General features: G+C 35.6%; 1 protein-coding gene across 3 annotated transcripts in view; it reads right to left on the bottom strand.

Moving 5' to 3' along the window:
- Positions 1-26,006, bottom strand: part of Oseg1 (intraflagellar transport protein Oseg1) — a 117,041-nt gene that overhangs the window by 42,568 nt on the left and 48,467 nt on the right. For all 3 annotated transcript variants that reach the window (XM_067111290.1, XM_067111289.1, XM_067111288.1), the window contains exons 13-20: positions 22,191-22,310; positions 13,389-13,507; positions 13,110-13,263; positions 12,682-12,843; positions 7,445-7,611; positions 7,056-7,166; positions 6,186-6,349; positions 5,760-5,904 (exon numbers count right to left, since the gene is read on the bottom strand). In XM_067111290.1, the coding sequence (XP_066967391.1) occupies positions 5,760-5,904; positions 6,186-6,349; positions 7,056-7,166; positions 7,445-7,611; positions 12,682-12,843; positions 13,110-13,263; positions 13,389-13,507; positions 22,191-22,310 (1,142 nt within the window). The remainder of the gene's footprint in view (positions 1-5,759; positions 5,905-6,185; positions 6,350-7,055; positions 7,167-7,444; positions 7,612-12,681; positions 12,844-13,109; positions 13,264-13,388; positions 13,508-22,190; positions 22,311-26,006) is intronic.

The following is a 26,006-nucleotide window of genomic DNA, read 5'->3' as shown; positions in this document are numbered from 1 at the left end:
ATAATTTATTTTATTTTATTTGGTAAAATTATAATTACAGCTAACACAATATCATAAAAGATAAGAAATAAAATCAGTAACAAATTCTGAGCATATTTGTTGTAAAATATTTACGTAAATTTACTGAGATTGGGAAATCCAGTAACTTTTCTTGGATTTATACATGTTTTTTCTAATATTTCTTTGCAAAATTACAATTATAACCAGACATCATATCATAAAAGATAAAAAATAAAACCAACAGCAATCCCTGGGTGTATTTAAGAGCAAATAAATAAAAAGACGCCATGGGAGAGAAAGGAGCAAGACATTCTCCCTTCAAGGCAAGAACAATACTAAATTCTTTAGTTGGCACAATTCATTTATGGCCCACTGAAGTATTGGAAACTCTTTCCCGCTCGATACGGCGAAATCGTATGTTTAGCGTAATATTAATACTCCTCATAGGGGATCTGTCCACCACCCAAAACCTGTTTTAGATCCTCTATTGAAGGGATCCATCCAATAAGGGTTTTGAGTGAGGAGTTCTTGAATATATATACAGTATATACACACACACACACACACACACACACATATATATATATATATATATATATATATATATATATATATATATATATATATATATATATATATATATATATACATATATAAAATTATATACAGTATATATATATATATATATATATATATATATATATATATATATATATATATATATATATATATATATATATATATATATATATATATATATATATATATATATATATATATATACAGTATATACTTATATATATATATATATATACTTATATATATATATATATATATATATATATATATATATATATATATATATATATATATATACTTTATATAAAGATGGTTGATCAAAGTGCTTTATTTAATTCATTTGTTTCAGAATAAAGAAAAATATTCAGTAACCTAGTCTCAACTGGCGACCGAATTTAATTAAGTTAATTATGTCTTTTAGGGTAACTTTTAGCCTTAATTGATGGGATTACGTGGATCACAGTTATTAATAATTAAACTCATCCGCTGAATGACCCATGTAACAATATATATATATATATATATATATATATATATATATATATATATATATATATATATATATATATATATATATATATATATATATATATATATATATATATATATATATATATATATATATATATATATATATATATATATATATATATATATATATATATATATATATATATATATATATATATATAATATATAATGTATCTTAAATCGAGAATATTATGTTAACACCATGGAGGGTACTTTATGCAGTCTCACTAGGCAACACTAATTGTACTTCATATAATCGACTTCATAAATGGGATATGGTTTCACTAGGATTCTTTAGTCAGTGACTGATAAGAGAGAAACTTGAAGCAGAAATACAGTATTAGATATAACGGGAGAACAGCGAATAAAGGGATTTTTACAAAGGAAAAATCTATTTCTGAGGGAGGACCTGTGTCACCCGGTGAAACGTCCCTTGAGCACACATTTCTAGGTATAAATATTGCTAAATATACCAGAGAAAGAAAGCCAACGGGAATGCTGAGGTTACTACCCTCAGAGCAATCACCTATTATGTAACAGGTGTCGGTATAGAGTAGGGTGAGTGAATTTGTCCACTACCACAGGACCTAACTCTGTAGAATGTCCCGATGTCATAACCTTGATACGAGAAGAGCCGTTCCAACGGCAACTCACCCGGCCCGTACCTGACGACCTGAGCGCCACCTAGTACCGCGCACTTGCATCTGATGCCTGGGTCATAAGCCCTTCTTTGGCTGAGTGGGTTGAGCTTCAGACTGTCATTCGATGGGCGGAGTTCAATTCTGCGGCCGGCTGATGAAGAGTTAGAGAAATTTATTTCTGGTGATAGAAATTCATTTCTCGCTATACTGTGGTTCGGATTCCACAATAAGCTGTAGGTCCCGTTGCTAAGTAACCAATTGGTTCTTAGCCACGTAAAATAAGTCTAATCCTTCGGGCCAGCCCTAGGAGAGCTGTTAATCAGCTCAGTGGTCTGGTAAAACTAAGGTATACTTACTTTACTTTGACGCTTGGGTCTGTTGAATCGATCCTTGTTGGTTCCACTATAGTAGAAAGAGAAGAGAAAGGCTGAGAGAGCAAGAGACTACTTCTCTTCTCACTGCTCGTGACTGCTGGACTGTCTGACCTGGGGTTGAAAATCGTGGGTCATTGCTTGTAAACAGCTCCACCCCCTTTGTAGCGGGTGGGTAGCATGAAAGATAACAAAACTCGCCAGTACAAAGTTTTTAGGGAAAAGGGAGCTTAAGGGATACCCTAACTAAAGGTGGCCCTAGTGAGACCTTCCCTGTGGGATAGGTCCCTAAACTAAACTTATAATCCTCTGAAGATGGTTGGTGGTTTTGGAACACAGCACTATCTCTCAGCTTCCCTCCCTCACTGTTGTACACAGAGGAAGCTTTTTGGTGCTTCCCTTTCTTTGGTTTTTCTTTCTTCTTTTTGGTTATACTTCTACTAGATCAAAGCAGAGAGGTCAAACAGTATAAAATATTTGTAATAATATATATATATACTCACACACACACACACACACATATATATATATATATATATATATATATATATATATATATATATATATATATATATATATATATATATATGTGTGTGTGTGTATGTGTACACACATGTATATATACACACTTACACACACACACACATATGTGTGTGTGTGTTTGCATATACAGTATGTGTGTATACTGTGTGTATATGTGTACAGTATATATATATATATATATATATATATATATATATATATATATATATATATATATATATATATATATGCTTAAAAATCACAGTAGATGCACGTGACTTCAGTGTATAAGTGAATCCCACAGGAAAAGACAGGCAGAAGTTCAGTAGCACCTAAGCGCTTTCACGTTTATTGACGCATCGTCGGGGCACAAATGAGACACAAATATGAAGAAGGTTACAAAGTAAACAAATAGAACAAGAAATACCAGATGGTCAATTGTCAAAGGGTAATAAACAGAAAGTTAATCCAGGATAATCTGGGATCGAGCTGTCACAAACTGAACCGAAGACCAAACAAAATGACATACTAAAGTTTAGGCTTACAAAATCCAAAAACATGTATAACCTTGAATACCAGATGGTTAATTGCCAGGGTTAAAAGAAAAGGTTAATCCACGGCAAATCCGGGAAATTTTGTCACAAACTAATCCAAATATATACTTAACCATAAGGAAAACGGAATATTACCCATTCAAATTGCAGTAACGTATAAAAATTAATATCAATTTTGCTTATATTTATCAGCAACTTTTTTAATTATTAAAGCATCAAGTTTCAATAAACCAAGACTTAAATTTAGAACACTTTCATTATTTGACTTAATAAAACAAGATTCGATGATATTCCTTTTAACTGTGTCATTGCACGGGACTAAAGGTCTTGCTTTACTCCAGTTAATAGGATGATCTAAATCTCTCATATGTACGAATAATGCATTCGATATTTGGCCAGTTCTCAACTAACATTGCCTCTTTTGTTCATTATTATTCCAATCACCATCAGAATGTTAAATTCTCTGTTTTTTCTGGAATGTTCTTAAGGGCTTTATGTGTTTGTAGCCCGCAGTTCATTGATGCTGAGATCAAAACTATTTATGATATTGCTCTGAAACTTAAATACCCAAGGACCTTTGTAGATGTAGCATGGAAAAGAGCCAAGAAAACATTTTATTTAACTAATAACAAACTTGAATTCAGTAAGCATAATATTCTCAAATTACCGCATGATGAAAGGTTTTACAAATTCCTAGAATTTTAAAGCTTTTCAACATAAATGTTGTTTTCAGTAATTTTAATGTTAAGAGTTTAGTGATAAAAAATTCTCCTAGAGATGTTTCTGGCTGCATCTATGAAATTCCTTGTAAAAAATGTGATAAAATATATTATGGACAAACTGGAAAACCACCTTCACAAAGAATCAAACAAAACCAATATTCTGTGAGAACTGGCCAAATATCGAATGCATTATTCGTACATATGAGAGATTTAGATCATCCTATTAACTGGAGTAAAGCAAGACCTTTAGTCCCATGCAATGACACAGTTAAAAGGAATATCATCGAATCTTGTTTTATTAGGTCAAAAATGAAAGTGTTCTAAATTTAACTCTTGGTTTATTTAAACTTGATGCTTTAATAATTTGAAAGTGTTCTAAATTTAAGTCTTGGTTTATTTAAACTTGATGCTTTAATAATTAAAAAAGTTGTTGATAAATATAAGCAAAATTGATATTAATTTTTATACGTTACTGCAATTTGAATGGGTAATATTCCGTTTTCCTTATGGTTAAGTATATATTTGGATTAGTTTGTGACCGCGTGTTCCCGGATTTGCCATGGATTAACCTTTTCTTTTTAACCCCTGGCAATTAACCATCTGGTATTCAAGGTTATACATGTTTTTGGATTTTGTAAACCTAAACTTTAGTATGTCATTTTGTTTGGTCTTAGGTTCAGTTTGTGACAGCTCGATCCCAGATTATCCTGGATTAACTTTCTGTTTATTACCCTTTGACAACTGACCATCTGGTATTTCTTGTTCTATTTGTTTACTTTGTAACCTTCTTCATATTTGTCTCATTTGTGCCCCCGACGATGCGTCAATAAACGTGAAAGCGCTTGGTACTACTGAACTTCTGCATATATATATATATATATATATATATATATATATATATATATATATATATATATATATATATATATATATATATATATATATATATATATATATATATATATATATATATATATATATATATATATATATATATATATATATATATATATATATTATTATATATATATATATATATATATATATATATATATATATATATATATATATATATAATATTCTTGTATATTTATATATATATATATATATATATATATATATATATATATATATATATATATATATATATATATATATATATATATATATATAGATACCTTGTATATTTATATATATATATATATATATATATATATATATATATATATATATATATATATATATATATAAACCCATAAGTTAATGCCTTTGTCCCCCTCCAAAGCAACGGCAACCTCTGGCGTGGCATAAAAACATGCAAGTTAATGCCTTTGTTCCCCCCAACACTCTCCAAAGCAAAGGCAACCTCTGGCATGGCATAAAAACCTGTAAGTTAATTCCTTTGTTTCCCCCCACCAAAGCAAAGGCAACCTCTAGCATGGGGTAAAAACCTGTAAGTTAATCCTTTGTCACCCTGCCCCCAATGAGAAGTTCTAACTACTGTACAAACTGTATATACTTCAACTTTCTTACAATATGTCAAGGAACGTATATGTATACTGTATAGGGTCTGACTTTCAGCTGACGATCAAATATTACTTTTAACCCTTATTTTAGAACTGATGAATTCCAATGTATCTATTAATCTCATATACATTGCTTAGCTACCATACTGCTGTGCTGTACAAAGCTGGAACAAATGTGATAGTTTACCAGAGATGACATTCATCAAAGAAAAGATACTTCTTAGTAAAACATATACTGTAAATTAATATTATTCTTCCTCTTCTGATCAAAGGAAAGATACTGCTTAGTAAAACATTTAAACATTATCCTTACTCTTCAGAAGCTATGTCAAGGCACTGCATAGAAAGCATCCAGAAGTAGTATCCAGCATCATCAAAACGATTCTCATTGACTGCGTTCAAAGTAAGTTGCTCAAGTACTCTAAAAGCTTCCTCTGGTTTACCCGCCTTATGGAAAGCTGTGAATTAACAAAAATGTTAAAACTAGTCCCATGAAGTATGAAGAATAATCAATATATTTCTGTGAAACAAAAATAATTTTTGAAAATACTTTTTTCAAAGACAGCTGCATTGCCAGGTGTCTAATACCTCTTAAACACAGGTAAAACAATGGTCTTGAAAGATGAATGATCACATTTGAAATCATGTACTGGGGTCTGATGTTTAAATACAGACATATGGACAACAGAAAATGAATTGCAAACTACAGCCAAAATCTCTTTCACGACATTTTACTGACCTTTTTGTGCTTGCAAAAATTTGTCTTGTTCAGCCAGCGAAGTAGCATATGGAACGTAAACTAGCTGACGATACTCAGGATGTTTCTCAGCTAAAGCAAAAGCTTCCTCCCAATCCTGTACTTCAACATACAATTCAACAACACTCTGCATTTCTCCCATTTTCCTAAAAGGAAAGCTCACTATTCAGTAAGCACTAGTAAGCACACTGTACTGTGATAAGGACATAAAATAATTGAAATATATCCCTGTACTCATCACAAGTAGCCAAGATAATCATTCTCAAATCTTGCATTGTACATTCTACTTGAAAATTTCATACATGGCAGTGTAATTTTGTTGACATTTTTCTAATTTAAGTTTTGTAAACAATTACACAACACTAACCCCAAAAGTCACATGGTTGGGAACAAAGTGGATGATTATATACACATTTAACAAAATAGATTATTCTGCTACCTTTTTTTATTTCATTTTATGCTTAGGGTAAAAACCTGTAATCACTGTGCTAATGCACAAATACAAACTATCAATTTTACATTTTTACTCTCTATACTATCACAATGCTAGAAACATTTATTAGCAGAGTTTATTGGTACCTAAACTCTACACAAGAGTATATCTGAAAACTGACAAAAGATATTTGCTGTCAACTAATACCTCATTTTCAGTTTTATTATAGAATATATATTTAGTCATAACTCAAGACTTTCTTCAGGGTTACACAAAAGATCTGTTTACCTTAAACTTTTAGTCAGTTACTCAGCAACTGTATTCAGTACCTTTAAATTGTAAGTTGGCTATGTTGTTTGAACAATAATTGCTTTTTGTGTGCATTGCAAGCAATTCAGAGGTAAAAAGGAATAACATACTTGTACATTTCTGCAGCATGAGTCAATGCTCCAAGACGACGTAGGTGCTGGGCACATAAACTTAGAGTTTGCCGATCTGCTTTATCTGTTTTACGGCCAACATCCAACAACCTTGAAATATTTAAAAACAGAATACAATTAAAATTACATTCTTGCAAGCTGGTTCCAAGAAAAACACAAGAGAAGCTTACTAAGGCAGCACTGAAAATCAATATTTTTTTTACTAAACTTTGGTTCCATTTATGAAAAATAAGTTCCAATAACTCATTTTTCATGTCAGTTACTATGTAGCAGATAATCACAATTATTGCAAAAAAGAGTTTAGCATTACATAATCTATTATTTTATCCCAATAAGATTTCAACATCACTTCAACCATCAGTACTTACATGTCGACCCAACCATTTTCTCCCATGATGTCTATTGCTTTGGTTGTCTCTCCAGCAGATAAATACATTTCAGCAGCTGCACGGGGTTCATTTATATTTCGTGCCCAATCAGCTTTCTTCTTTATTAGTTGTTTTCTATCAACTGTTTCATCAGAACCAAGGAACTCCTGGAAAAAACGTTTTTAATATTTTTTGTTCATACATGTGTAGCTAACTTCTAATTTTACCAGACTTCACAAATGAAGGGATGCCATTGGTCAAATGTTTCAATCATCATTATTAGTACTTGTGTTTTAACAAAAGAGTTTTCCCTTTCAAAGTTATAAAAAAAATGAGTTCTCGCCACTGTCCTTTGCCTTGTGCCATTAATTCCTGAATGGCCATCTAGTTTAGGTCTTCCTCTATGCCCTTTTTCCATGATTTTCTGGGTCTTCCTACAATTCTTTGTTTTGTTTCTCCCATATTTGCTTTGTCCCAAAGTCTGGATCAAAATAAATTATAACACTATCCAACCTAAAGTATAAATGACTTCTGCCAAAGATTGTTGCAGTTCTTTCATCTTACTGGATAATGTTACAGATAGGAGGAACCACAATCATAGCCATGACTTTCCTCTACAGAATTATTAATATTAAACTGAAGTCCTACCTCACATGTCCTACAGCCACCCAAAGAATTTGTCTCCAGTTGATATGTATATAACTAAGCAGACCTCCAAGGTATCCTACAAAGCTGACATCCTGAACTAAATCAACACTCAGAACATGCAAAATATTGTAGGCCTGAACCAGATTCTCAATAACAATTTATCAATGACGTAGAAATAAATTATTCAGAGCATACCCTTCAAGTGTCCAGAATGATCTTGTATTATTCTTATTAAGTAGTCTGTTCATACCAAGAGTCAAAACTCTTGGCTTTTCATAGGATTGACCAGGACTTGTCTCTTAAAGCTAAAATTTAAAAATTTTGAAGATGCTAATAAAATTTCTATAGTTGGTTTGTTTCCGAAATTTAACATTCCCGGGCGGTTAAAGTTTGGTCCTTCACATAAAATGTGTTTAACAGTTAGTGCTGCCCTGCATTCTCTGCATACAATGATCTGGTCATGTGGGTATTCATTAAATATCCAAGGGGTCAAAAGAGTGTGACCAATTCAAAGACAGAATAGAATTAACAGTATTTCAGCATGATGTTTTTTGTTTTTGTTTTGGTGAATGCCATAGTCCAATGATGGGTTTGATCTGTATTTATTAAGTCAGATACATACTTTTGCCTGGAAATATTCTGCCTTTGACTTCGAGAAATTTTGCAGATAATCTATTATAATCAGGTTTATGCAAGCTTTTTACACAGGTTATTACTACATGTGTAGGTAATATTTTCAAGATGTAAATTCATACTTCAATCTACCAATTCCACTTATTAAGGATATCAAGTGTTCTACCTACAGCATGCTTTTCTGTAATGGATTCAAATATAATTTCTGACCACCAAGGTACATTATACTTGTTTTGCATGTGGAAAAGATTTGGACCGATTTATCTGCTGCACTAATAATCAAATTACAGTACTTAAAAAGTCATTGCATATGATTTCTTGTAATTTAAATGGAATATTTTTCTTATGTAATTTAATTTTGTTATGGCACAAAAAGCCCATCACTTTCTAACTGTCTTTAGGTGCATCAGTTCCTTTTCAAGACACAAAAAACAGAAAAAAAGGAATCCAGCTTGAAGTCTGCTCCCAAATCCACTGTAAGTCTGTCAGTCTAAAAAGACCCACTGACTTTGCTTCCCAAGCTTCCTTCACTTATATTTTTTACCTTATTTGTTGTCTCAGCCTATATTACCCTTATCTAATTTTATGACAGTTTTGCCTTTATTCTTTAAACCATGGTACCTACAGCTTCACATAAGCATTAAATACATTTAGTTGAAAATTGCAGTGAGTGTCTTACTATTATTGCTGCTGTTGCTCACTGCAAGTATCTTTTTTGTTTAGATCACCTGATCTGTTTACTTGTTACTCATTAGCTGGGTGTTTAACTAACAATGATCAATATTTTCCTCAGAAGAATTAATGCTGAACTCACTTGATTGTTTTCTGTGAGGCTTGTATCAGTTAACTGGAGATTACACATTTTGTTTAGCTTATCAATGTAGTGCTTTGAGTTTCCTTATTTGGGGTAATTCATCATTAGTTACAGTCTGTGTTCTCTGCTTGCTACCATAATTATTACATAATAGATTTATGAATATAGCAAGCCTGAGTTTTTCTTCACATTATGCAACAGAATTATGATGTAGTATATTATGAACCTAATTTTCATAACGGTTCTGCATACATGCATTGGTAATTCTCAGAGACATTGTAGTAATTTCATCTCTAGCTTGGGAAGTGGCCTCTCACTTATCATCCGATACCTGTAGGGATAAAGTTTGTACCAGATATGTCTTGCAAAGGCTAGGTGACTGGTGACTGATGGCTCCTTTGGGACAATAATTTACAGTATCCTGTAAAAAAGGGACTCCATTCTGAGGAGTCTTTCCTGTATAAGGATTTGAGTACCCCTAGACCCTCTGATGGTGTTGTTCTGGCACAGATGACGACCTCCGCACCCACCTTGGAGACTGAAGTTTCTCCAAATGTTGATGACTTTTCAAAAAATAAATTGACAAAAAGGAGTAATAACAAATATCCTGATCCCCCTCCTGACTTCCCCTCCTGTGGACCCTCTGGATGCTTCATTGATGACAACTTCAAGCAAGGACACTGACTTCTGTAAGAAATCTTCATCCAAAATTAAATCTTCAAAACAGCCAGGTTGTGTGAAAAATTTGAGAATGCTCCATACCGAAGACTTACCAGTCTGTTGCAATTATGAAATGATCTCGACAGCTCTGAAATCATTTGGAACTGTTGTAGAAATCAGGATGAACTTTATTGATACCGAATGTAAATGGGAAGCGTGAGTTACCTTTAGTAGCCATGATGAGGCTCTAAAGGCTAGTAGTATGATAAGTGCCATACAAATAGGTCAAGCTACAGTATGGGGAGCCTTAACAAAGTTCCCAAAGACATGGACGTTTATGTGCCATCTAAATGGGCTCACGATAAACCAGAGAGAAACCAGAATGCAGAAATAAGGACTCCTAAACTTCCTATGTGGGTGTTAGCTTCAGCCAAGGAAGAAAATTATGCAGGTTTCTTCAGAAAAAGGTGCGAGGAATAGAGTGGTGATATTTCTTGTTTTGAGAAGAACACCGTCCTTATTCATGCCACATCCACAACCCATGCTGACCTTGTTGGACATAAAAAATGGGAGAGGAGTACTATTTAATAAAGACCTTTATGACATGACAAAAGAAGAAATTCTAGAAATGAGTCCCACTTCAGTTTGGAGAGTGAAAAAGGCAGCTATTGCCAACATGATCATTTTAACCTTTGTAGACTCCAAAGTACCTTCCCACATCATATTTGAAGATGAAAGGGTACGAGTACGTCCTTTCCAGCAAAGACCAATGCAGTGCTATCATTGTTTTGAGTTTGGCCACCCATCAAAAAACTGCAAAAATGCTAAAATTTGTATAAACTGCTCTGGTGTCCATCATGATGATGAATGTAATAAAAAAGCAAAATGTGTTAATTGTCATATGGAACACAAATCCAATAACAAAAATTGTGAAATTTACAAATTTGAACTGTCTGCACTAAATAAAGCCAATGCAGAGCATATAGGTATTGGTTTTGCAAAACGACAATTAGGACAACAACCTAGAAGCTATGCTCAAGTTCTTAAGCCACTACCCCTATCTACCACTAGGGGTGCAGTGGCAGCACCCTCTAATGTAGCAGGGGCACCAACCTGTGGTAGTGACCCAGCCATCTGGGTCAGGAGCTCGGCCTGTTGAGGCTAGAGCACAAGCATCCAGGGAGGATAAGATGGCACTTAACCCAATCAAGTTTTGTTGGACTCCTGGGCACACTGGTCTAGAAGTGAATGAACAGGCTGATAGTAAAGCAAAGGATGCTGCAAGATGTGATTTCTTAACTAATAAGGTGCCACACTTGGATATGCGTCCAGTTATCAGATGATACATTCGTACAAAATGGCAGCAGAGATGGACTTCCCCCATTTTATCCACAAATAGGAAGTACAGAAACATTAGAAAAAGTACTGATTTTTGGAGTTCAAGTTTTTATTGTAACAGAAGATTTGAGATCATCCTAACACGGCTTAGGATTGGCCATACCCGCTTCACTCATAGATATATTTTAGAAAGAGCCAGTGCCCCGGTTTGTGCTCACTGTGGTGGCCAGCTATCCGTTGAGCACATGCTGGTGCACTGTCCTAAATTTATTCGCCTTAGGGCAAAGTACTTACTAACTGGGAAGACTATTTTAGAAATTTTAAATGATGACATTGAGGTAGATAACCTTATGGGTTATCTGAAAGAATCTGGTTATCTTAATGAGATATGATTTCAGTATATTTAATAAAGATTTTGTCATATTTATTCTTATACTAAGTATATACTTTGTATATAAAAGTTTAATATATCCTTATTTTTCGTTGGTTCTATCTAATATCATTCTTCATTTTTTACGTTCATATTTTAACACTGAATTTTACCAGTATATCATCATTCACCTATTCATTATCAATCATATCACTAATTTGTATATTTCACCTTCATTACAGCGCTGAATAATCCTGATGGGTTCCGGCACTTGGCCTTCAAGACCTACATTTCATAATCAATCAATCAACCAAAAGCAAGCATTCAAAGTTTGTCATACATATTTTCATACTGAACAACAAAAATGGCATTACTTTACACCATGTTTTGAGAGACATCACACTGAAATGAATCACCAATAAAAGTTACATAATTCAGTTTTTGAATAATTACCTACATATCATTTGCACACTTTATAACCAAACTATAATAAAACATTACAGTAACATATTACAGTGTACTATTATAACAGTAAGTAATAAAAATAACAAATAATTAAAATATAAACATAAAAGGAAGAAAATTAGTCAGTTACACAATTAACACAATTAACAGGGCACTGCTCTCATCAATCGTGGTGAAAACAGGCTTGCAGTGAAAGGGTTAAATGAATGATAACATGAAAAATCAAAATAAAATTCTGAGATGTCTGCAAAGACTTTGCTCTTTAAATTTCCTTATAGTTGTAATTAAAATAAAAGAAAAATAACTCACCTGAGCCAAATCAAACATCCTGAGATCAGTATACATATTCATCGCCAGTTGATCATTTCCACTCTTACGATACAGTTTAGCTGACTCTGAGAACCTGCCATCATAGGCAAGAATATCAGCCAAAAATATAGTGTTATCCACTTCCCCTTTATGCCGTCGTTCCTGCAGAAAACAAAATCAAAGTACTTATCTTTCATGCTAAGATTTGGCAATATAAATACAATACTCAATGAAAAGTGAAAATAAGACAGAATAAAAGAATTAAAAATCAATACATAAACACTGTTTAAGAGAATACTGCAAATGCATATAATTCTATTGTATTTCAATCTGCCAATTAAATTGGTTTCTGTCAGCATGAAATCATTAAAACACAGTTTGATCATCAATAAGAGCTTCTGCAAGAAGTCACGATAAAAGCACACTACCTCAATAGAGCTGATCAGCTCTAAATATTTCAGAGCTTTGATGCGTGTGAAGGCTTTCTTTGCAATGTCATACTGAAGGCCTTCTAAAGCAGTCTTAGCTAGGGTTTCCCAGTCACCATCAGTTACCCCTAAGCAAGCAATTTCATAAGCCTCTCTGTAAAGGTCAATTGGTATAAATCGGTCTAATAACTGTACTTCTATTATAGTAAAAATAACAATAGTATAATATTGTAACTTAATAATCACATCAAAACCAAAAGTTGTTCCTAGAAAACATACTTGTACATTTTCTTATCCAAGTACTGGTACATGGGAGCAGACTGAGGAACTTCAATAGTTGACATGCTATAGATATGTAGACAGAATATTTTGCTGCCACTGAACCCTACAACAAATCCCTGAAACAAATAAGTTAATTAAAGAATATAACTAGGTTTACCAAACAAAAGAGAAAACAATGAATGGCATCAAAATACTTATTTTCAAAATACTTATTTTTTATATATAAGAGTGTAATCAAGAAAAATCATAGATTTTATCCAAATCACCAAACAGTTTCTAAGAAACAAATATCAGAAGGCAAAATATATAAAAAGTTAGATATAATGTTCGTTTCTTTAATACAAAGTCATTAGTTTTACATAGCTAAAAGTTATGCAAAAATCCATAAAGCATAAAATAGTCAATTTTCAGTTAACAATATTCTTGTACAGGATAATGTCTAAATAAACATTTATTGGGGTACTATTTTAACTAAAAATATTTTCTTTATATGTTTACAGACAACGTAGTGACCTTGTATCAAGGCCATATTGATCACTGAGCATCAAATTTTGTGGCCTTCTAGCATGTACTGATATACCAAGAATAATTATGCAAGTTACCTCTCAACAGAGTTTTCTTCAGGGGGAACTATAACAAAAATGTTCTAGAAAATGCAAGACCTGGATTCTATTGAGGCATAATACAAAATCTTATTTCTTTATGTAAATGTATAATTCTGTAAATAAAAAATAATTATTTGAAAAACTAATATAAATTTTGCATTATATGGTTCAAAATTATTTTCACTTAAAAGAAATCTGGGAATTTCTAACATCTTGGAATTCTGGAGAATAGTTCTCACTACAGTACTTGATATTCTCGAGAAATGTTCTAATTTTTCTGTGACCCTCTCTGGTTGGGTGATTAGGTCACCATTTATCTTAAGGGTAGGCAGAGGTTCAGGGACAAACTTGCCATTTAGTTTTTTAATTTTCTTCCAAATCATTTTGGATGGTGTTTTTGAGTGTTTTTGAGCTAATGCCATTAATGTAGTACATCCATGACTCTATTTGCTTTTTTAAAATATTTGTTTTGCTTGGCCACAGCACATTGGTAAATAACTCTGGTTTGGGCAGTTCCACTCCTCTTATACGTTTTGTAGCATTTTCTAGTGATCTTTCTCATACTACTGCAGGTTTTGTTCCACCAAGGAAGTGCTGGCCTAGAGGGCTTCCCTTTTGCTGTTGGAATAGAGGCAATTGCACTGTTGATGGTGGTGTCACTGAAGTAATTATATGCCTCCGAGATAGATGGAAATGATTTCACATCCTTATCCATTAGAACAGACTCACTACATTTCTTCCAGTCTGCTTCACCTTCCTTCCATTTGGGAGGCGACTCATAGGGCTGATTCTTAACTGTTTTTATATGAATTGGGAATTGGTCACTCCCATTTGGATATTCATTTACTGACCATTCATAGTCAATGTGAACACTAGATGAGCAAAAGCTCAGATCGATAGCCGAATAAGTATTGGAGTAGATGTTACGGTAAGTCATGGCTCCATTATTGAGTATAGTGAAATTATGATCATCCATAATATCCTCCAACATCCTACCCTTGGCATCTGCCGTGTTCCCACATATGGGGTTTTGAGCATTAAAATCACCAAGGAGGAGGAAAGGAGTAGGAAGCTGATTGATCAGTAAATGAATATCATTATAAGTGAAATCCAAATCAGGAGGAAGATAGATGGAGCAAACTGTAATTTGCTTGTCTAAAATGAAAGTTACTGCTACAGCTTGGAGATGAGTATTAATTGATAGCAAGCAGTGTTGCAGAGACTTATGTGCAATAATTGCTGCACCTCCCTTAGCTCTATCTCTGACTGGTGGTGGAGAATTATATATACTGTAATTTAACCCAGGATTATACTGTGTGCTTCCAAGCTTAGTTTTCTGGAGACACACAAACCTGGGCTATGGTCATGGAGCAGTCCTTCAGCTCTTCACTTCGAGCCTAAGACCTCTACAGTTCCATTGTAGTATTGACGTGAAAACTATTTTTTGGTCTTGACAGGTTTGGTTTATTATCTGTTGATTTACTGGTGTCATTTTGTTTCCCTTTCTTGTCAATTTGTTTAAATTCAGGCTGGGGTTCTTGCATCGAGCTTAGTACTTCATATCTATTACTAAGTGACGCATGTTTAATTGGAGGAGAGGATGAGGGGGGGAACATCTCCTCTTTTGGTGCTTTTGCTCCTCAGTCTCCATTAAATCAGGCAGCGACTCTGCCTGAGACAATTCCAAGGTGGTTGGGTTAAATGCCATCTTATCCTCCTTGGATGCTTGTGCTCTAGCCTCAACAGGCTGAGCACCTGACCCAGATGGCTGAGGCACTACCATAGAGGTTGATGTGCCTGCTACATTAGAGGGTGCTGCCACTGCCACCTTAGTGGTAGATAGGGGTAGTGGCTTAAGAACTTCAGCATAGTTCCTGGGTTGTTGTCCTAGTTGTCTTTTTTCAAAACCAATGCTTATATGCTCTGCATTGGCTTTATTTGGTGCAGACAGTTCAAATTTGTAAATTTCATAATTTTTGTTATTGGATTCATGTTACAATTGACAATTAACACATTTTGCTCTTCTATTACATTCATCATCATGATGGACACCATAGCAGTTTATACAAATTTTAGCATTTTTGCAGTTTTTTGATGGGTGACCAAACTCAAAGCAATGATAGCACTGCAGTGGTCTTTGCTGGAAAGGATGTACTCGTACCCTTTCATTTTCAAATATGACATGAGAAAGTATTTCAGAGTCTACAAAGGTTAAAATGATCATGTTGGCAACAGCTGCCTTTTCCACTCTCCAAACTGAAGTGGGACTCATTTCTAGAATTTCATCTTCTGTCATGCCATAAACGTCTTTGTCAAATAGTGCTCCTCTCCCATAACTAAAGCTTAAGTGGGGCTTGATCTTCATAAATCATTTCATCATTTTTTCTGTCCAGCAAGGTCAGCATACATGCTTGGGTTGTGTATTTGGCATGAATAAGAATGGTGTTCTTCCCAAAACGAGAATATCACCACTTCCCAAAACGAGAATATCACCACTCTTTATTCCTCCCACCTTTTTCTGAAAAAACCTGCAAAATTTATAGTACAGGTAGACCATCACTAATCCGGCAATCAGTAGTCCAGAACAATCAGTAATCCGGCACAAATTTCGGCTAGAGTAATTTCCAATGTTTCCGCATTAATTTTCAAACTTCCTGGGTCGTTGCGCTAACTCGCTCGCCGGCCGCTTCGATTTTGTGGCGCAGTGTGCTGCATCAACAAACTGGTAGCCTAGCCTACATTATACTGAACTCTATTCACATATTAACAGTATTATACAAACATCAACATAACAAATGTGCATCTTTTTCATGGATCTATTAAAAAGTTATGCTTTACTACATTGTTTCCAATTGTATTATAAACTGCGATCAATGTTTTGTTTTGGGAATCGGTATCGCAGTGTTTATTTCGCCGCATTTAATTAAGTTCAAAGCACTTTTCTTGCTTCTAGTTAGCGTAAATGAATATGGATACTTTATTTATTTGGGACACAGATATTTTTCGTTATACAAAGTGTTTTAAGTCGAAATATAACTTAAATACGTTTTGCTGTGAAATTAATTTAGCTATTTTTTCGTTAATATATGACGTTCGCAGGGATCACGGCTGGCCGTTTTGGGGGCATGTTTGTTTTGTGTAAAATAAAATCAAGATTCCGCTCGCTATTTTCTCTTGATTTCATCATAATACGAGCTTTACGTATTTATCTTTTATCTGCGTGAAAACAGTAGTAATTTGTATTCTTTCATGCCCAGTAGTTTTGATTAAAATACATTCTCTCCAGTTTTATTTACGGTCAAGTTTCATCCATGTTGCCGATGCACGATAATTTATAGTCATTAGCAGCTTGAACATTGTTTTCTCAGCTTCAGCTACAACTTACAGCTTTAAGTTACTGTAGCAGTATATTTCCCTGCCAATCTTTTCTCCAAAGCTAATAAGGGTATGGTGTAAAAAATATATCAGTCCTATTGTACAGTACTTAACGTCATTTGTAACATAACTACGGTGATTTTGTATTACCGTATGATGGTTGAAATACAAGCAAAACAACAGTGTCCCGTTCGGTTGTTTATGGCTGTACGCATTTTTGCAAGAGTATAGCATTACTAACAATACTTTTATCATTCTCTATTACTTTTTTAACTAGCAGATGGAATAAAGAGATGGAGGAAAAGAAGTTTTTCTATTGTAAGTTGGTCTCTCTCGCTGCCTGATTGTACCTGCTGCCTGCGCCTGCGCGAATTCTAAAAATATTTCCTAAATATTTTCATACCGGTATTAATTGCTAACCCCATTGTGATCATAAACTCGAAATATCGTAAGTCGAATTATCATAACTCGAGCACTACCTGTATTTGATAATTGTCTTTTCTTTATTATCCAACTTGTACTGATTTATGGGATATTTTAATTCTAAGATGATGTGCTTAGCTACTGGGTTGCGTGTATTCTAGCCTAATAAATGGCTAATCCGGCAAAATGGCTACTCCGGCACCCTCCAGGTCCCAGTGATGGTCAACCTGTAGTTATAATTTTCCTCCTTGGCTGAAGCTACCACCCACATAGGAGGTTTAGGAGTCCTTATTTCTGCATTCTGGTTTCTCTCTGGTTTATCCTGAGCCCATTTAGATGGCACATAAACGTCCATGTCTTGGGGACACTGTCTGTTAAGGCTCCCCGTACTGTAGCTTGACTTATTTGTATGGCACTTATCATACTACTAGCCTTTAGAGCCTCAGCATGGCTACCAAAGGTAACTCACGCTTCCCATTTACATTCAATATCAATAAAGTTCATCCTGATTTCTAAAACAGTTCCAAATGATTTCAGAGCTGTCGAGATCATTTCATAATCACAACAGACTGGTAAGTCTTTGATATGGAGCATTCTCAAATTTTTCACACAACCTGGCTGTGTTGAAGATTTAATTTTGGATGAAGATTTCTTAGAGAAGTCAGTGTCCTTGCTTGAAGTCGTCATCAATGAAGCATGGCTAGAGGGTCCATGGGAGGGGAAGTCAGGAGGAGGATCAGGATATTTGTTATTACTGCTTTTTGTCAATTTAATTTTTGAGAAGTCATCAACTCTTGGAAAAATTTCAATCTCCAAAGTGGGTGCAGAGGTTGTCATCTATGCCAGAACAACACCATCAGAGGGTCCTGGGGTACTCAAATCCTTATAAATGTTGACAAAGATTTGAAAGGGGTAAAGAAAAAGAAATAATAATAAATCTGAAAACCTTAAAAAGATATCATCAGCCTTTCATGGGGATTATTCTTCCACTAATGGCACAAGTGAGAACTGACTCCCAAATGTCCCCATCCCCACCCTACCCCACAGGGAATGGCACAACACGATTATAGTGGCCCAAGTGTAAGCCAAACCTGCTTGCTAGAACCAAAGGTATTACAAGAATACTATCATCCTCACTCTAATCGTGTTATGGACAAACTGGATAGAATGCTGAGAGTCCTATCCCCAGAACCAGACAACCCTGGAATCCATGGTCCAGCCGGAAAGAATAGTTCCGCCTGATATATCTCAGGTCCTAGCATTATCAGGCGGCTGATGGTCCTACCACAGTTCCCACTATTTAGCTTTGGATATAAACCCAATCCCAGTTATGATATCTTTTCCTGTTTATCAGGTCCAATAAATTTTAGAAAAAGCAGAAAATTCCACAAAAATTAATTCAAAGAAATATATAATGGTCTATAGGACTCTTGAAGTCAAACCCGGGAACAGACTCCTGGGGTTGAAGAGCCCCCTCACCACGTCAAGGTGGTCCCAAATCGAGGGGGTGCATAGGCTAGGAGACCCACAGTCAGAAACGGGCGCTTGGCACTCCAAGGAGGAGACTGATACTGAAGAGTTGGTGCCGGGTGCTTGGGAACTGGTGCCAGGAGCTTGGAGCTGGCACCAGGAGCTCGGAAGCAGGTGCTGGGTACTTGGCAACTGGCACCAAGTGCTCAGGAGCTGCTGCCAGGCACTCAGAAACTGGCAGCGGATGCTCATGAGCTGGTGTCGGACGCTCGTGAGGAGATGGGCGCTTGAACGAAGACGACGGGCACCCGAGAGGGATCATTGGGCGCTTGGGAGCCAAATGCTGGTGCCCAACAGAAGTACGCTCAGGAGAGAAATACTCCGGCTGTCCCATGCACTGCAGAAAGGTTGAGGACTGTGCCCAGCTCCTTAAACTGCTAACTGGGCAGTGGAGAAGAGCTGTCAGCATCACCTGCGAGCCTCTTCAATGGACAAAACGAATCTAGAAAGTCGGACGACAACTGGTGCACATCTAAGACGCCTTTCCAGTGGCTGTTGGTTGAAACCTGGAATATATGTGCAACAGGTTCGACTGAGGGGGCAGCAACTCGTGGGCAAACCACACCAGCCTCCTTTGGACTTCTGGCATGTCTTCTCCCAGGTTCAGGGGAGCAGGACAGAGACCTTTGTCCAGGAGAACCGGCAGGATGAGAAGCCGCCTCCTCCACTTGCATAACACTGTCTCCTGTCAAGACACCTTTCCAGTGGCTGTCTGCCGTTACTTGGGAACACACAACAGGTTCAACTGAGGGGGCAGCTACCCATGGGCCAACCCCATCAGCCTCCATTAGATTTTCGGTATGTCTTCTCCCAGGTTTAGGGGAGTACGACAGTGACCTTGGTCTAGGAGAACCGACGAGACAAGTAGCCACCTCCTCCACTTCACTCTACTGTATTCACTACTAGGTTAAAATCTTGTTAAACCTAGTCTCTAGACTGGCAATGGCAAGGGTAGGAAGCAAGGGAGCCAGGTGTGGGAGTAGGCGGATTAAAAGTAGGCGGGCTAGTAGCAGGAGAAAAAGTGGGATGGGGGGAAGAAGGAATAGCAGGGTTATCTTCTAACCTAGGCTTAGCTAAGAGAAGTACGTTTCTCGGCGCTAGAGGCTGCATTTTTCTTCCTATCACTAACTTCTCTAGGTGAGATTTAAGTACCTTCCACTTAACCTCGCTTGGCGCCAGGTGCTTGAGAGCAGGCACCGGGCGCTTGGGCAATCATTACATTTAGTACCAGTTCCTCCTTACTACATTACTGCACACTACACTTACTGCAAAATATGTCTCTGTACTACAAGGGTCATATGAAGATTTGATCAAACTGTTCTGCAACCTTCGCTACAGTAGCGAAAACTAGATGAACTTGAATCAGACAGAATAACAACAAAAACTGGAAAACTGATCCTGAAAGCTATCAAAGTTTGCAGGCTTCTCAAAATAAGCAATAATACTTCACCGAAATCCACCCATACAACTGAAAAGCAGTAAAAAAAAAGCTGCAGCAAACCCCCAATGTCACTCAAGAGCCAGCAGAAACAGTATGAGGTTTTCTGCTAAGTTGTTTCCAGTACTCCCGTTAGTGGGCGGGGCTTGTCACCTACACTAAACTATCGAAGTGCTACCACGATTTGTTAAATAAAGGCTGCCGCACGAGTTGAAACTATAGCTATGTAATTACTTGGTAAATTACTTATATGAAACTAGATTGTTTGGTATGCCGATGATGCAACACTTGTGGGTGTAGTATCGTCTCCACTTACACTAAAACGAAAACACTAATGATTAGTAGATCTCGTACTGGTTTTCCACCCCAACCTCCCCTCCAGGTGGACCCTCCAGGTGGATGGGACTCTGTCTGAAGCTTTAACTATACTTGTGTACCTTTTGACTCAAACCTTACTTTTGAGAAACACTTAATGAAAGCATCAGCAAATGCCACACAAAAATTAGGTATTGCATGTAAGGCCTCATATATTTATAATAGTGATAAAATCAATGCAACGTGTTGTAGGTCATTTGTCATTCCTTTACTAGAATACTGTTCTCAGATGTAGATATCTGACTCTGCCAGAGATTTATCTTTATTAGACAGAGAGGTTTGTGGTGGTAGGTTTCTGTTTCCTAATATCAGCAGTTATGACTTGGACCATCGATGGATGATTTCTTGAGAGTCAACTTTTCATAAGTTTTATTTTAAAATATCTTCCACATTCACAACTGATCCCTGATCCTCTTTACCTTCCGAGAGCAACCAATATTGCTGAACAGCAGCACTAATATGCAGTAAACGTGCCTCACTGTTCAACTCCTCAGTTCCAGAGGTCCTTTATTCCTCACACTGTTGGACTGTGGAACAGTCCCCCTGAGGATGTTGTGCAATGGGAACCTCTAAAGTTCAAGCAAAGATGCAATGCATTACTACTCTACGCAATTCTCCCTGTATTTTATAATGTACTTACATTTCTATATATTTATTTATGTATTTGTTAATTTATTTGTTCTTGTCTTGTAAATGATCTCTTCTCTCTGTATTTCCTTGTCTTGTAAATGATCTCTTCTCTCTGTATTTCCTATTACCTTCTGTCACTTCTTTCAAATGAACACCATACTCTTTGGAAGTTTGAATTTCAAGTCAATGGCCCCTGTAGGCTAGTTCCATATGAATAGGTCTCATCTTCTGAATAATAATATGTAATACTGTAATAATAACTGGAATACAGAACTAAGATGTCTTTGGATTATTTGGACATACAGTATTGTATTTCTAAAATACAAAAGACAATCCTACAAGCAAGTTATTTATAAAATACAAAATTTTTTATATTCATACTGAAACCCTCCTTTAGAACAAATAAAACTAAGATGAGCATACCTGCAGTTTTTGTTGATGAGTTGGAAAATTTGATGCTTTAATGTTTAAGGTATTATTTCCTGAGAAACATAACATGTCTTCACAGCTGGTATTCCATGCTACACTATTGGCATTTGGTTCCTGAAAAGTGTCAGAAGAAAATTAGGATGGTAAAAATTCATAATAATACTTTCTCAGCAATAAAATAATTCAACTCGTAAATCTGTCCAAAATCCTAAACTCCATAGGAGTAAAGAACAGTCCTTCCAGTACTAACAACTGGTCCATGCAACCCTGGTTCCATCAGGTAGCAGAGCAAACTGGATCACTCACTGCGTAGTCTGAACCAGGGTTGGGAGGCATGCTTTTCTTGTAAAAATAACGAGTTTTTTATGAAAAAATCATCTATGATTCTTCTCAAATATTTTCTTCACAACAAACCCATTTAAGTTGCTAATTTCTATAATGAACCTAATGGAATGCAGGTGAACTTTTGTGGTAGATATCATACAATACACAAAATTAATAAAAAAGAGATTAAGAGGACAGAACCATTATAAGCAGAGTATTGGGCGAACAAAAATATTGCACACTTATCTAATCATTATTAAGACATAGTGACAAGCAACCCCAGAATTCTTGTGAATACAGAAGGGGTAGGAAAATGAGTTATAAGGATGATGAATCTCAAAGACACACCTCCTCAGGAATGGGTAAAATTGGACCTGCAGCCTCTACATAGGTAAGGGAAAAGTATGAAGATAATTTACAGGTTACATGCATCTTTAAGTAACTTAGTAAAGGTTGTTTTATATCTTCAGCAACCAGAATTTAGAATACTATCAATGTCAAGATTTCCTTTGAATAATATTTTTGTCAGTCCCATCTTTTAAAATCCTTTACCTTCACATGGATGGCCTGTCCTCAAATTATTCCGTAACAGCTCTGATTGGACAAAGGTTTCCTTCACTCCTTGCTTGTAAGGTGAGAGAAGGAACAGAAAAATGGTAATAATGCTTGAGCTTGAGAAGTATGTCTATTTTTTAAACATTTTGAAACAAAATCTGAGAGAAGATAGATCAATAACATTCCAATTTTTTGAATGAGTAACCTGACTAGAAAGTGAATGAATCTCACTGGCATGGCAAGGATGGAAGAAAGCTAACAAGAAAAATTCTTCTGCTTAAGTTCTTCAGGGATGCTTGTTCCAGAGGCTAATTAATATGGAAGAACATTCAGATTCCTTCAGAGGTAAGAGAGATCCTAACATGCTAAGTTAAGAGATCTTTTAGGAACATGTCTCTCATAATTCTAATTGGTGCAAATGAGTTACTAAAGTCCAAGTCCATGTTTCAAACACTTCAACTAAAGTCAAATGATATCCCTTAATAGCCAATACATACAGCACCTTTAACAAATGCAGAAGAGAAAATCAGCTACATTGGGTACAGGAACTTAGGCTGGCTCAAGGCCTCCACCACCACACCAGTCACAAAAGATCATCCACTTTGACTGGTATAATCAAGAAACTGATCTCTTCCTGGGATGTACAATGACATTAGTTGCCTCTCATGAAAAGCCCTTGTTAAAGAGCCCTCACTTTCTAATCTGTTGCCATAAAGGTTGAGGCCATCTAAGTTTTTAAAAAAGGGCCTCAATTGCAGCTGTCATAATAAATTCTCCCATCTCAGCAATGCACTAAAGACATGCTTTAATGGTGCTGGATGATCTGAAAACGACTCCTGTTCAATCATCATTACCTGGGAAGAATGACAAACTTCCTTAAAGATGTGAGGGAGTTGCACACCTCCATGTTATTAACATTGTCACTAAGCATAAAAATGTCCATTTTTCACGCTGTCAGTGCTGGTATGGTAAAGAAATAATTCAGCAATCTGTTGATCATATGTTCTAAAAGATCTACCAGAAGAATTCCCCTAGGCTGTCACATCATTTTGCAAACCTCTAGATAAAGTAATAACTTGGCAGGAAGAATCTGAAGGCAAGCAGATTTTTATATTTTTTTTTGTCAGAAAGTTGGTAAGTTGAGATTTATAACAGCATTACATAGAGTTTTTAGTCAAGTAGGATGGAAAGCACATTCTTTTCCTTTGAACAATTTTTATTTTACAAATTTTTTCACCTTCCTGTTTGTGTTTTTCCATTTTTATTTTTATTTATGTTAAAATTACTGTTTTGGTAAGTTTTGTTTGCCATTAACTTGTTTTTGTTTAAATTCCTTAAACTTATTTTATCTTTCTATTGAAATTTTGTATAGTATTAATTTTATTTTATTTTTCTTTTTGTGCAATTCTTTCAACTTTTTTATACAGCTTGAAACAGTGAAACCAACTCAAGAAGGACATAAAACATCATGAAAATAAAAATGCTCAGTGTCCTGTACATTTAATAGTGAAATAATATTCAGGTAAAATTATGAAATTTATGTTGTTAGGCTAGGTACAAATACTGGTAGTCTATAGCATTTGGGTAAACCTTAGCATACCAGATACTTTAACTTTGCATTTAAACTCTGGTGGCTATCTATTAAACCATAACTGAGGAAAAAAGTTATTCTTATATAATAGCATAGAAGAAATTTTTATAATAAAATTTATTTTTTAAATATTTACCTCTCTATTTTGATAGCTGTATTCACGCGTCAGGCAGGAGAACGATAGAATGTGAAAAGTAAAAAATTTATAGGATCATTTAGTTTGAACCATCTATCCACCCATCCCTTTCCGGTGGTTTGAGTGTCTATAGTTTTCCATTCAGTTTTTTCTTCTGTCAACATGAGTGGGGAGGTGGGGGGTGATACATAATACAGAGATAAATATTTCCAAAATAAATTTTAATATAAAAATCTCTATTTTTGAAATGAATCTTACCTATCTATTATGATAGCTGATTCCCGAACTGAACCAAAGAGGTGGGAAAGGAGCGAGGACAAAAATAACACTCAAGAAAACCATACAATTCCACCAGGAATAAGATGCTGCTTACCTAATGATTAACATCCATTTGCTGTTACTGCTGCCAAGCGAGGACTAATTTATTAGGTAACAGACCTCTGAACAATGTTGGAAGTTCCTTGATAGAGATACCACTCTCACTCCAATGCAAGTCGGACACAAGGCCTTGTGCCTAGGCCAGCAGAGCAACGATGGTAAAAGAACGAAGACCCTTACCTAGTACAACATAGGTACCTTCATACTCCCCAAAACTCAACAATTTCCTCACTAAATAGGAAAGGTTAGAGTACAACTACCCTAATTGTTCAGGATATGAGCTCCCCTGCCGTAAAGAGGGGCAAAAGAGCTCTGCAAGATTCATTTTGAATTTCCACATCTTGCAGGTAGTGTGAGGCAAATATAGAGTAACACCTCCACTGCGCCGCACTGACAACTTTCTCCAGAGAAAGATTCTTAAGAAATTGAAAGTGGTCGCTACCGTTTGCACATTGTGAAATCTTACTTCAAGCAGGGGTAAGAAAGAAGGGTCTAGATTTGCATGTGCCTCTCTGACCAGAGCTTTGAACAGACAAGACATGATGTTCTTTGACAAGGGTAAGTCAGGTTGCAAAAAAGGTTGCTGACATTTTGTCTGATTTCCCTAGTCCTTTGCAAACATATATATAGAGAGAACTCTGACTGGACATAGGGACGTTTCTTCCCCATCTGGCATCAAAGAGAACAGACTGGGGATCACAAAAGAGCCAAGCAGAGGACATGACTTGAAGTCATTCTTGGCCCTCAAAAGGGGTAGAAAAGAAAGGACTGCTGCTTGGGTAGTAAAGCCTACATGGCATGAGAAAGCCTAAAGCTCACTGACTCT

This window comes from Macrobrachium rosenbergii, chromosome 11 (genome assembly GCF_040412425.1).
Source record: "Macrobrachium rosenbergii isolate ZJJX-2024 chromosome 11, ASM4041242v1, whole genome shotgun sequence".
In the NCBI taxonomy this organism is placed as follows: domain Eukaryota; kingdom Metazoa; phylum Arthropoda; class Malacostraca; order Decapoda; family Palaemonidae; genus Macrobrachium; species Macrobrachium rosenbergii.
Note: the sequence above shows the minus strand (reverse complement) of the source record. Positions and strands in the feature narration are given on the sequence as shown.